Here is a 12,706-nt window from a genome sequence, read left to right on the forward strand (position 1 = left end):
TTTATGAATGTTTTCTGATAAAAGATTGTTTAAAAAGTCAAATTATTACATTACTTCTTAAAGTAGAGTTATTCAAATCTTTAAAACAGTATTGTTAAGAAAAGTAAAATACAAAAATCAAAAGGTTAGTAGTTAGCAATTTTTGTAAATACTATCTTTGTCTTACAGTTTTCTCTCCAGATTGATGAAGACATTTTGTATAGTTCTTGTGTTGTTTTTATCAGTGTTAATAACCTTTTGTGTGTTAGGCAAGAGATTTATGAAATGATCCCAGATTTTATGAAAACAGTGAAAAGCAATCCAATTCCAAAACCAATGCTACTTATAAAGAAAGGGCATTAAAAAGAAAGCCTGTAGATTTAGTATCTACTTTTATAAATGTAGTCACAAAATGTGAGGAAGATAAATATGAATACCTAATTATTTGAAAAGAATAGCTTTATTTTTATATACGTAATATGAATAACATCTAAAAATCTTGAGATACTTTATAGTAATTGATGCTGTGGATTGTGGCATCTTAACCATATTTATGCCGTAAAAACTGAACCATTCAAACTTAAGTGAAAATTTTTTATTTTTAAATAAAGGATGAGATTCAGGCCTTCAAATTCATGCCTATCAAAACAAGGAGATTTAGATAGTATTTGAAGAATAAGTTTTCCTAAAAACGTTTTTCAGGCTTTGACTGCTGGCTATTTGCATATTCCTTGTTACTTTTTCAGTATTCTTGTTTTCATTTTTCTTTGCCATACCACAAATGAATTTTTTTTAATGTTTATTTTTGAGAGAGAGCGCTAGTGGGGGAGGGGCAGAGAGAGAAGGGACAGAGGATCTGAAACAAGTAGGCTCTCTGCTGCCGCCAACGGCAGCCAGCCGGATGTGGCCTCAAACTCAGGAACCATGAGATCAAGACTTGAGTTTGAGTCGGACTCTCAACAGGCTGAGCCACCCAGGTGCCCCCCCCAGATAAATTTTTGAAAATATTTTCTTGGTCTTTCTGTTTCCTTTTCTTTAATTCACCGAAAAGTCCAAGTATGAAAAGATTATGAAGTAAGAAATTAACTGAATCAGATTCTCTTAGCTTTCTCTTAGGCAATTGTATTATCAATGAAAACTTTATTGCATTTTATTTTCTAGCTCCAAAGCTTTAGTTTTTAAAGATTTATGTATAATAGTTATTATTCTCATATATGTCTATATTCATCAGCTGCCTCTAAATAAATTATTTTGTTTTGCTACTATCATATGCTATTCACTATTTTTAGTAGCATACTTATAGAACATTAGCAATTTTTAGTCTTTTGGCTTTATCATGAGTCCCTAAATATCTTTGAATATTCCTGAGGGCCGTTCCAGAGGAGATCTGAAATGGCAAAATTATGATTGTTGTAAAACTTCTAAAACTATAATTGAGCATGTATTTCATGTTTCTCTGCCTTCAAATTTACCTATATACAAAATCAGTCTCTTGAGAAATAGTGGAGATAAGGTGACTAGGATTGATTTATGTAAACTGGGGAGCCAGAAATAGAATAAGTTAATAAAGCTTTAGACTGAGAAAGTTGTTTTTCTATTTGTAGTTAAAGCTATCATCTATTTTTCATGTAGGTATCATTTAAAAAAATTCATACTGATTTATTTCTATAGTTTCTAATTTTTGACATTTTACCAGGTTTTATTTTCATATTTTTTCCCAAGTACTCAACCAGTAGGAATGGAATTTTAGAATACTAGTGTTAAGATATTGATTTGACAGCTGACTCAAGCTAATTTTTTACTTTAAAAAAAAAATCAGGCTTTTAACCATTTGTAGTTTTTGTAATCTAGAGAGTATTTGCACCTTAGGTATGAAAGTCTTTGTAAATGCAGTGTTATGATCAGACTTTAGCATTTAAAATTTAGAGGAAAAAGAAAAGTAGTAACATATATCTCAAATCTGGATAGAAAGAAGCTAATGTCTATATTTTTTTAATTAATGATGGCAACTGTTTAATGTGGTCATTTGCTTTTTTTATGGGTATTCAATTAAAATACTCATAAGTGATATATTTTAGTAACATTTGAAGAACTGAACTTTGCCATTTTAAATGATGTTTGTATTTGAGGCAACAAGTTTCTGGCTTTAAAAATTTATGAAGTGCACATTTTAACTTTATGCATTCTTAAGCAAAAAAAAAAAGGGCAGGTAATTTAAGTGTTTTTGAGAAATCATCTCAAAGTGATTAGAATGGCATAAAATTCTAATTTAAATCCTGATTTAAAAAATTTTAATGAATGTGGAGTTTGTAAAAGTTTTGCTAAGTTTTAGACTATGCCTTTTATTTATATTATGTTGGGTAGATGGTCTTGCTAATGACTTCCTATGCTTAGTGTAATTTATGTAAGCATTTTAAAATTCATTTTTACTGTTATGTTTTGCTTCATCATTGCTTTCCTTATCCTGCATTTTCTGATCATCTTCTGAATCTGCATCTTTTCTCTGCTACTTTCCTCTACAGCACCTTACCCACAGGGGCCTAGGATTTACCTGTGTCCCAGCTCCCCCTCTCTCTCTTGTGGTTCCCTTCATCTTAAAAAGTCCTGTCTCCTCCTCTCGGAGTCTAGCCTTCCCCCTCATCACTCTAGCCTTGTCAGCCCAGTTCTGAGGAAAAGTGTTTCTTTCAGTGAAGAGCTGTTCCTGGCTGCTTCTGGTAGGATCACATTATGTCAGCTTTTTAATCCCTTTATTCTAAATCACTTTTAAAATGATTAATTATTTCATATTGTAAAGAAGTATTGGGTGTTTTATACAGGGCATACTTCTTATTTTTCTTATTGGTGGACAGAGTTAAATGATTAGAATGATCGTGAGGATGTGATTGAGGATTACTTGATGGATAATTATGAATATTCTGCTGAAATTATTTTATATACTAAAAAATTATATGTCTGAGGACATAGATCTGTATATTTCCAATGATTATTAGGTTCTCATTACTAGAGTTTCTGTTTTAGATGCTTTACTTTCTTTCCCTTCACACCAACTCCATTCACTTTGGACCTGCACCATCATGTTGCTAAGCCATATGGTTACATTAGTAAATTATTGTTTGAATCAGTTTAAGTCTCATTTTGGTGGTATTCTTTCATTATCCATTTTTTTTCTGTCCATTGCATTAATTTTCAAATTATTCTGCTGTATTTTCTTATGTTTTATCTCTACAAGATTACATTTTATTTTATGGCTTTCAGTATGCTTCATATAAAGATCTTAGTTTCATTTCTATGTTTAGTATTGTATAGTCTCTCAAAATCATGTTTGGGTTACTAAAAGAAAAATACGTTTCTTTTTTATTTTTAAAGAACAGAATGGGACTATACACATGCTAACATTTGTTTCCTTATCCAAGAACAGCTAAAAATGTAAAGGTAAATTAGTTCCTTTTTGAAGTCATTGCAGTAAATCTGACTGTATGTATCTTCAGTTTTGAAAAGGTGGGATTGAACTGTTAATTCCAGTCTGTAGAGTGTTAGTTTCTCACCTATCCCCTGCTTTCTATAATTCTTTGACCATAATTGGTCTATTGGTATTATCAAAAGAATAAAATTAAAGTAGGGAAAGAAATGAAAAATTAAGTCTTTAAAAAAATACATCTAAGAGCTTGGGAAATATTCTTTCATCCATAACTATGTACATTTGTGATGTGTCTATTATATGTCTGTGATTTTTACTTTTTAAAAATACTTTTATGTTGGTTTTTACAAATGATTATTAAAAATTATGAATGTTAATAGTGTTTTGTCATGAACGATATATTTAGGAATGGGAAGTTATCAGAAAATAGATACAACTATATTTCAAAATTGCCTAAAACTCATGCTCTTTAGAGAATTTTGGAATATTTTAAGTGAGCACAATTAGTGCTTATCCTCTCTGTATTTACTTTTAAACATTCTTTTAGTATTCTTAAATTGTTAGCATAGCGAGGGACGGTTGATCCTTGAACAACACACCCCTGGACAAGCTGACATAAACTTATAACTTCTGATTCCCCAAAGTGTAACTATTAATAGCTTATTTTTGACTGGAAGCCTTATTAATAACATAAATAATTGATTAACACGTATTTTGTACATATGTATTATATACTGTATTCTTGCAGTGAAATAGGCTAGAGGAAAGAGAATGTCATTAAGAAAATCATAAGGAAGAGGAAGTACACTTACAGTACTCTACTGTATTTACTGGAAAAAAATCCACGTGTAAGTGAACCCGTGCAGTTCAAATCCATGTTGTTCAAGGCTCACTGTAATTGGTAATATCTTGGTTATTTTATATTAGAAGACTCAACTTTTCAAAGTTGACTATTATACAAAAATTCATCACATTACCATAATTAAAAAAATAAGGTTTAGAACAAATTGAGTCTAGAACCAATGGTGATCAGTATGGCTTTGACATCTTGCTTCTAAAGAAAACTTTGTGAATAAAATTGAGTAAAATACATGCTATATGAAGTACTTTAAAGTTTGGATCATTTTAATAGATTTCGACTCATGATATTTATGAAGATGAATGCAATTGAAACTTTGTTTCTATAGCTGTTTTCTGGTTGTTATTTATGTACCAATGTTCTGTAGGAATGGGAAGTGGTAGTGCTGGAAAAGAAGGGGGGCCGTTTAAAGCTCTTTTAAGACAACAGACTCAGTCAGCACTGGAACAAAGGGTAAGAGTTGCTCAACATTCTTTATTCTTAAACTGTTAATGTGTTTTTTAGTATGCTTCCATGCATTTTTAACTTACTTCCATAAGCTAGTTTTGATCATGTACCTATAATGTAATTTTGCAGTCCATAATTTATTTAAGGTATCAAAGTAATTTGTTTATGAATAATTACTTTTAATTTGGAATAGTTCTGTAACTTTTTTGTTTTGTCCTCCAGTCTTTTATTAGAAATAGTCTATTTGGAAATATCCATTGAATGATGAAGTCATTTCTAATTTTGCATTAAAATTATAGTATATAAAAGGAAATAGAGTTTTCTCAGAAATAATATTTTAGTTGTATTATATTAAAATAATTCTTTAATATATTAATATGTTTATATGCTAAAATTATTCTTATGGGTGGCCAATCTCTTAGGGGTAAAAAATGCACAGATTCGTATTTCTACAGATTAACCTAAACATTGTGGTTATTTGGTATGTGAATACATCTCTTTAATTATTATAAGTTTAATGTTTAATTAACAATGTTAAATGGGAAAATGAATAGTTAAAATTTTTGGATGATTTTTCTCTTTTTATTTTTTGTTTTTTGTATAAACTTCATTGCTAAGGGAGGATCGCCTCATAGGTTCTGTAGAAGGCGGGTATGTTTCTGAACATGTGTGAGAGCCTGTTTCTTGTATTGGTAGCTTTTCTAGTTTTAATCTTGATCATTTAAGTTTTATTTAAGCTTTAACAAATGTTGCCAGCTTTTTTTCTTTCTGTAATGCAATTTTAAAAAATTTATCAGCACTATGAGGCTCATTTTTTTTCTCTTTAATGCAGTGCATGATTACTTATATGTTATGTCAGTTATTTTAAGGCATAGTTCATAGCTTTCATTGTGTCTGATTTGGAAGTTATAAGCATTTATAGAATTTTCTTTTACATGTTCCATTTTATACTAGCATTACAAAAAAAAGATAAAACATAGTAAATACCTACAAAAGAATGCATTCTATAAAACACAGGTATTTCTTCTCTAGAGTTTTAGCTTTTGAGAATAGTTTTTTTTCAGATCCTATTATTACAAACAATATAACAACTTCTTTTTTAGACTTTTTTTAGACTTTCTTTCCTGTGCTGGAAGTACCTGTATGCACTGTTTGCCCTTTAGACAAGGCTAGGGAAGAGGAGAGCTGAGCTAAGCAGAAGGATGAGACTTTAGCTGCACACAGTTGTTTGCTTTGTACCTATCAGGCAGCAATTGCCTTTGAGCTACTTTCACACCTTGCAGGCATACCAGCTACTACTCTCCTGCAAAAGCCCACTTAACCATTCAAACCATTTGTTAAAACCAAATATAGAAAAAGACTAGAAACACGGAGAAGAGGGTCAGAGTGAAGGTGTGCGTGTTCACTTCTCATTTTTTTAGGCTAGAATGCTCTTCCTCCTCCCCCACTCCCAGTATTACACTCTCTACAGAGTCCCTTACACAAGGAGCATTTCCTGTAATTATCGTTCTAGAATTCACAAGAACAGAAAAATTTGGGTTGCCTTGATGTTTGATGTGAGATTTTGCCTGTATGTTGTGCCTGTGACTTCATTATCTATATTAGGAACTTTTGAAAACACCTAGCTTTAAAAGAAAAGAAAATACTAATCAGTTAAAACTATTTTAGATTTAGTTTGGATAAAATTTATGTTTTCAAATATGGTTTTAAACATTCTTAAAGTTTTGGACACATTACTACATGAGGCATACATTATTAGATACTCTTCATGGAATTAATGGTAAAGATGTGGGAAAACTCTAGTTTTCATTTACAACTTTGTAAAACCTGAGTTGGCAATATATTTATGTTACCTAACCCTGCAGTAGTCACTTGAGTTTAGGAAACTACCTCTCTATCCTGGGTATATAAAAAAATAGAACAAGCATTATGATCTTTAGCTTTCCTAAAAAGCTGTGGCTACCACTAGTATGTATGTCTTTGTTTTGGGAAAGATTTGTACAGAAGTATGAAGAATTCTCCCCATATGAGTTCAGATATGCCTTAACTCTGCCAACTTGAATACTAGATCAAATTGCACATATGATATACCATTTTTTATATTCATTTTTAAAATATTCTTTTCTACCCTTTGCCACCCTTAATAAATTGTATGGCTTTTTTTTTTTTTCTTGAGAAACTTTGTCCAGCATCTTTTATTTAATGAGTTATTCAAGTAGCAGTTATCAAAAATAAAAATGTTATCTTTTTTCTTTCACAAAATCAGTAAAAAATAACTTGACAAGATCTTGGTGATAGGTGTCAGATTACTAGGAGATAAGATATAGAGATAAAAGTTTTATTTAAATTTAGGTTCTACCTATGAACTATTTGATGTAAAGCAAATAGATTTATTTTTCAGTATGACTCTTCTTTCACCTCTAGGAAAAATGAAGTTACTTTTCAGATGCTGAGATGTATATTTTTCTTCAGTAAAGAAACCTAGTTGACTTGGTTTAACCTAGTATTTCCAAATATAGTTTACAATAGAATATTCCACTTAAAATACCTGCTAGTGAGGAACATACTTTGGGAAACATTGATATAAAGCAAACTCTTTTGATAAATTATGATCTTTGCAAAAGTTGAGTAAAATTATGCAATAAATCATAGTAGGAACCTGGCATGGGGTTTTATTGACCAAGGTATCTCAGGATAATAAAAAATATATTTGATAAAAAATAAATGATTTAAATATATTTTAAGAAAAATCCTATTTAAATGTTAAAAAATTATTCCTATTGTGTTTCCAGATTTTCCAACTAGCCTGTCTTTGGACACATAGTATTAAATAGATTTATACTGTATGCACTTGGCTTATGTCAAAATATCAACATATGAATTCTTACCTAGGTAGCACAAGGGAAGGCACTTTAAATATTAGGACTCTTCAGAGAAAACGTCTTCTGTGGTCTCTGAGCAGGGGAGGGGCAGAGAGAGAGAGAGAGACACACAGAATCCAAACCAGGCTCCAGGCTCTGAGCTGTCAGCACAGAGCCTGATGTAGGGCTCAAACTCACCAACCGTGAGATCATTACCTGAGCCGAAGTCATATGCTTAACTGTTAAGTCAGGCACTTCCAGGCGCCCCAGAAGCTGTTCTTTTCAATGGAACAAAACCTATAAATTCATCAGGTGTTATGATAGACTAGAGATTAAAACCAGCTCCTTGCCTCACTGTTTTAATAAAAAATGACAAGAAGCCATATGATAAGATTTGTTGCTCGTGTAGAGTCTAGGCCCTCTTAACTCTTACTTTAGGGTGTGGGAAAGATTATAAAGCATAATTTTAAGATACTTTGCAGAGGGCTGGCACTTTGTAAGTATGCCATAGTAGTCACTGGTGATGGGGGTGGAGATGATAGGTATTTAACAGTCCTCTGTAGGTTCATCTGTAGTTCTTATGAGAGAGTTATCTAAAAATGTCATTTTGGTTCCATAACAATGCCATTTTTTTTTTACGCCAGGTTAAATATTGGGTGTTAGAGTAGGTGTGCTGATTGGATCAACTGGGGACGTGTAGGAGAGTTTAAATTGGCAGAGTGGGTGTCCATGTCTTTGGGCAGCCGTTCCCCTACTTTTTCTGCTATGACCACCAGCTCTAGTATGATGCTTTCCCTCTTATCCCTTTATCTGTCTTCTGGAATTTGGGAGAAGAGTCAGAATCTCAAGTAGAAAAATCATTTAGGTTCATTTTTATACTTCTCTAAATTCTTTTTTGTTTTTTTGAAGTTATTTTTAAAAAATTATTTTTATTTTTACTTTTATTTTGAGAGAGAGGGCATGAGCAAGGGAGAGGCAGAAAGAGAGGGGAAGAGATAGAATCCCAAGCAGGCTGTACCCAATATGGGGCTTGAACTCACGAACTGTGAGATCATGACCTGAGCCAAAATCAAGAGTCGGATGCTTACCCGACTCAGCCTCAGGCACCCCTTACCTAAATTCTTATATGCACATGTTTTCTAATATGTCAATTTACCTAACTTATTTCTTAGTTTTAGAAGGAAGTACAGCTTTTCATGTAGCTTATAAAAATTTTATTTCCAGGGGCGCCTGGGTGGCGCAGTCGGTTGGGCGTCCGACTTCAGCCAGGTCACGATCTCGCGGTCCGGGAGTTCGAGCCCCGCGTCAGGCCCTGGGCTGATGGCTCAGAGCCTGGAGCCTGCTTCCGATTCTGTGTCTCCCTCTCTCTCTGCCCCTCCCCCGTTCATGCTCTGTCTCTCTCTGTCCCAAAAATAAATAAACGTTGGGAAAAAAAATTAAAAAAAAAAAAAAAAAAAAAAAGCAAAAAAAAAAAATTTTATTTCCAGTGTCTCTTGTCCAGAATATTCAAAGTGTTTAAGTATAAAGATTAAATGCAAAGTGTTTTTTTTATACTTTGACCTCAGTATTTTGAGAAAATTTAAAAACTGTGTACTTAAAGTTGAAAAACAAAAATTCTAGAGGCCTAAATACTTAAAATACTTAAATTTCTCATAGCGTAAGTTTACTTATATATTTCCCATTTAAAACTTACATTTAAAAAGTTCAATTGGAAGTAAGGAGGTATTTTGACTAAACATTTTATAGTAATGTAATTGAAGTTCTCCTATCTTTTCATGGTTTTCCTTTTGCCTATCAGGTGGGCCAAACCTATCCATTTCCATAGATTGATTTTTAGTTTTTTTTAATGTAGCCTAAGTTTTTCTTACCCTTGTTAATTTAAAGATTCCTTACAAATTCTGTCTGAATTTATTTCTAAATTCATGTGTGTCTATAGATATAGACACATATGTATATATTATTTTATACTATATCTTAATGGGTTACTGAAGTGTGCAGGACTGTTTGCCTTTGTGCTAAATGACTCCAAGTTGCTGTGCTTTGTGAATTATGCTTTGGTGAGTTTGTATTCTCCATGCTTTAAGCACTCAGTCGGTACTTGCTGCTTTTAATGTGCTTGCTTCTAGTAGTACTCTGTATCTCTTTATCTCCCAGCTTTCATTTGCTGCATTTAATCTGCTGTTGTCCAGAAAAAAAAGATACTGATAGATTTTAAAATACGTTCCTATAATTGTATATTTATAATAACTGTATGTCATAGTATGGATATGATCTATAGGGATCTCTTATGAATCAAATACATAACCTTTAGTACTTGGAACGATAACAGTTCTTTTTTGACTGTTGAGAGTTCTGGTTGGCTTATTTTCCAGTTCTAAGTTATGTTCTGAATAGCTGAGGCTACTGGTAAGTGATTTCTGTTTAAGTGATTTATGTTAATCTTGTAGCCATTTGAGTTGGATACTAATTTTCCTTTTCTTGCATCCAGTTTGTGTAATATGAGATGCCTCCATATTTGGAGAGCCACTGGAGCTCCCCTTTCTTCCTGGTGCTATTTCAATGTATTTCCTTTCTCTACCATTTCTCTCTTGCCTCTGTATTGATGAGATTGAAAGATATCCCTGAGAGAGAAGGGGAGAATAAAACTTGGAAGAACTTGTGGAATTTTATTGCCTCCCTTGCTGTCATCTGCATACTTCTCCCTTTTCCTTAATATACATTTGTGTACTTAAGTTTTCTCCTGCTGCTCGTTGTTGATAGAGTAAATAATCTCACACAGTGATTCTCTGCCCACTTCAACTTGGTATTTGTCCTTCACTTTTCTGTGAATCTCTTAACCCACACTGCACATTCTCTCACTCCTCCTTCAGTCCCACATTCTTGTAGATCTCTTGCACCAGTCCTTCAGAGTCTTTACCAGTAGCCTGGAATTGGGTGTGTGTATGTGAGGAGGTGTCTGCCCCACTGCAAAGCAGACCCGAAGTAGAAGGGCAGGGGAATCCCCTCATCTCACTGTGATTTTTGCATCAGTGTAAGAGATTGAGAGAAAGGAAGAGTGTGTTCACATATCTCAAACTGGAACTCTGAGAACCTTTTTTCTTTTTTTTTCCTCATTGAGAATTGATAAGAAGAGTGTTTGGATTCTGTGTAACATGATATATATATATATATGGGAAAATGGATTAGGAACTCCAAACATCCAAGGAAACTTTTAATTACAAAGCATGAGTGAGATATAACTGGTAGCCTTTTGTTAACGGATAGAATTCATATCTCACAATATGCATATAATCTAAAGGGGTCAGGCTTTTTAACAAGCACATTTTTTGTACTTTGCACATGGTCAGTTATATTTTTCCCCCATTCTTTCTACTAGGAATTTCCATTTTTTACCTTGACGGCATTTCCTCCTGGATTTCTCGTGCATGTTGGGGGTGTTGTTAGTGCACGTTCTGTGAAGCTTTTGGACCGCATCCACAATCCTGGTATGTTCTTTAAGAGTTTGTTTTCAGTGTTTCATTTGCTTTAACTGTGGTTATTAAAATTGATTTTTATAGTTTTAAAGAATCAAATCTATCTGAAAAGAGAAATGAAAATGAAAGTATAAACTGGCACATGTTGCTTTAAGTATTTCTAGTAATCTTAATTAAAAATAATCAAATAAGTAGAAGTACATTTTAGTTGCTTTTTTATATAAAACAAATTTTGATTCATTTTTGGCCTAGTTAACACTTTGAGGGAATCCTTAAATTAACTTCTGAGTCTGCTATTTGACCCAGATAATAAATTTTTTACAGTTTGACAATTGCAGCCCTTATCTTAAGATGTTAATTGTTTTCATTAGCAGTAACTCTTTGTGGATTATTTTAGTAATTTCCTTATTCCTAAAAGCAAGTGTTCTTTTGAAATTTAATTGTAAACATTGTGTATTGTCTAAGAATTAAAAAAAAAAAGTGCTGTCTGCTTTCTCGTAGAGAAAAGACCTCTTTTCTGTAGCTATTTGTTCTATATAAGCAAACAGGTAAGAAGAGTAGGCCACTTCTTTTAAAACATGGGGCCATGATTGTAAAAGAAAGGCCTCAAACCAGTCTCAGTTTCAGGCCCTTGGATTAGGAATGCTTTGGTGGTTTTTCTGAATATAAAATAAGCATGAAAAGTGTGGTAGAAATTTTCTGTTTGGAGCGTTTTCTTGCATCTCTCATTGACTGGATTCCCATAACTCATTCAAGCCACTTATTATTTTGATGATATACCTTAGACCTAAGTTATGTTAGTATTCTTATTTGGCACATATGCATACATGCTTTTGAAAATTTTGAATTGTCACTTCCAATAACCTCTTCCTGAGGCTTGTACTGACAGCTACAAAAGGAATAAAATGCTTTGAAACTATTTTATGTGAAACATTGCTGATAGTGATTTTGAGGATACAGAGCATTACCATCCTTTTAAATTAAAAAAGAAAAAGTTAATGCAGTTTTTTTTTAATTAAAAAAGCAGTAAAAGTGGTTTGATGTCATTTGAGTTAATAGTTGTAGAGAAACAGAATGGAATTTTTTCCAGACCCTGAATGAGATTTTAGGAGAGCAATAGTAGCTAGGATTATTTAACTCTGAAGCTGAACAAATACATACTTTAAGCATTAGTCTTCTCTCTTTCTTCTCTGGTTTATTATTTTTTTTCCGATGTTCCTTATTTTTTCTGGCCAGTTTGAGGTCTTTTCTTAACGTAGTATTGTATATTCTGCAGTAATTAAAGGCATTCTATATATGAATGATGCCAGTTTAATGTATTGAGACATTGAAGACACTGCAAGTTCCGTATCTTTGTGTTTGGGAACTTGAATTATTTCGAAAGTGCAAGGAAATACTGAGTTAATATACCTGACATTAACTGTGTGACCCAAGGCTTGTTACCTGTGTTTCTATGTACCATTGACTCAAATATTTTGATAGCTGGCACCCACTCATAAGCTCCAAACATGGTTTCAGGAGTATATTTAACTGTTGGTGATATCTTCTGTTTACTGAAAACATTTTTATTTTATTGTTGCTTCCATGTACTCTGAGTAAGCTATAGAGTCTGGGAGAACAAACAAGGGTTATTTAAATAAGTTAAGTAAAGAGCTATATTTAAAATCAC

At 32.6% G+C, this 12,706-nt stretch overlaps 1 protein-coding gene across 23 annotated transcripts in view; it reads left to right on the forward strand.

The window, feature by feature from the left end:
• The window catches only part of C2CD5 (C2 calcium dependent domain containing 5), a 102,383-nt gene that overhangs the window by 37,231 nt on the left and 52,446 nt on the right, over positions 1-12,706 (forward strand). For 12 of the 23 annotated variants that reach the window (XM_086713888.1, XM_025930849.2, XM_086713895.1 and 9 more), the window contains exons 9-10: positions 4,624-4,709; positions 10,941-11,049. In XM_086713888.1, coding sequence (XP_086570014.1) covers positions 4,624-4,709; positions 10,941-11,049 — 195 coding nt within the window. Of the gene's footprint in view, positions 1-2,501; positions 2,694-4,623; positions 4,710-5,321; positions 5,355-10,940; positions 11,050-12,706 lie in introns of all 23 variants that reach the window. The other 11 variants (XM_086713877.1, XM_086713878.1, XM_086713883.1 and 8 more) reach the window with 3 other exon arrangements.

The sequence above is a fragment of the Puma concolor genome, chromosome B4 (genome assembly GCF_028749965.1).
Source record: "Puma concolor isolate L17-30 chromosome B4, mPumCon1.1.hap2, whole genome shotgun sequence".
Taxonomy (NCBI): domain Eukaryota; kingdom Metazoa; phylum Chordata; class Mammalia; order Carnivora; family Felidae; genus Puma; species Puma concolor.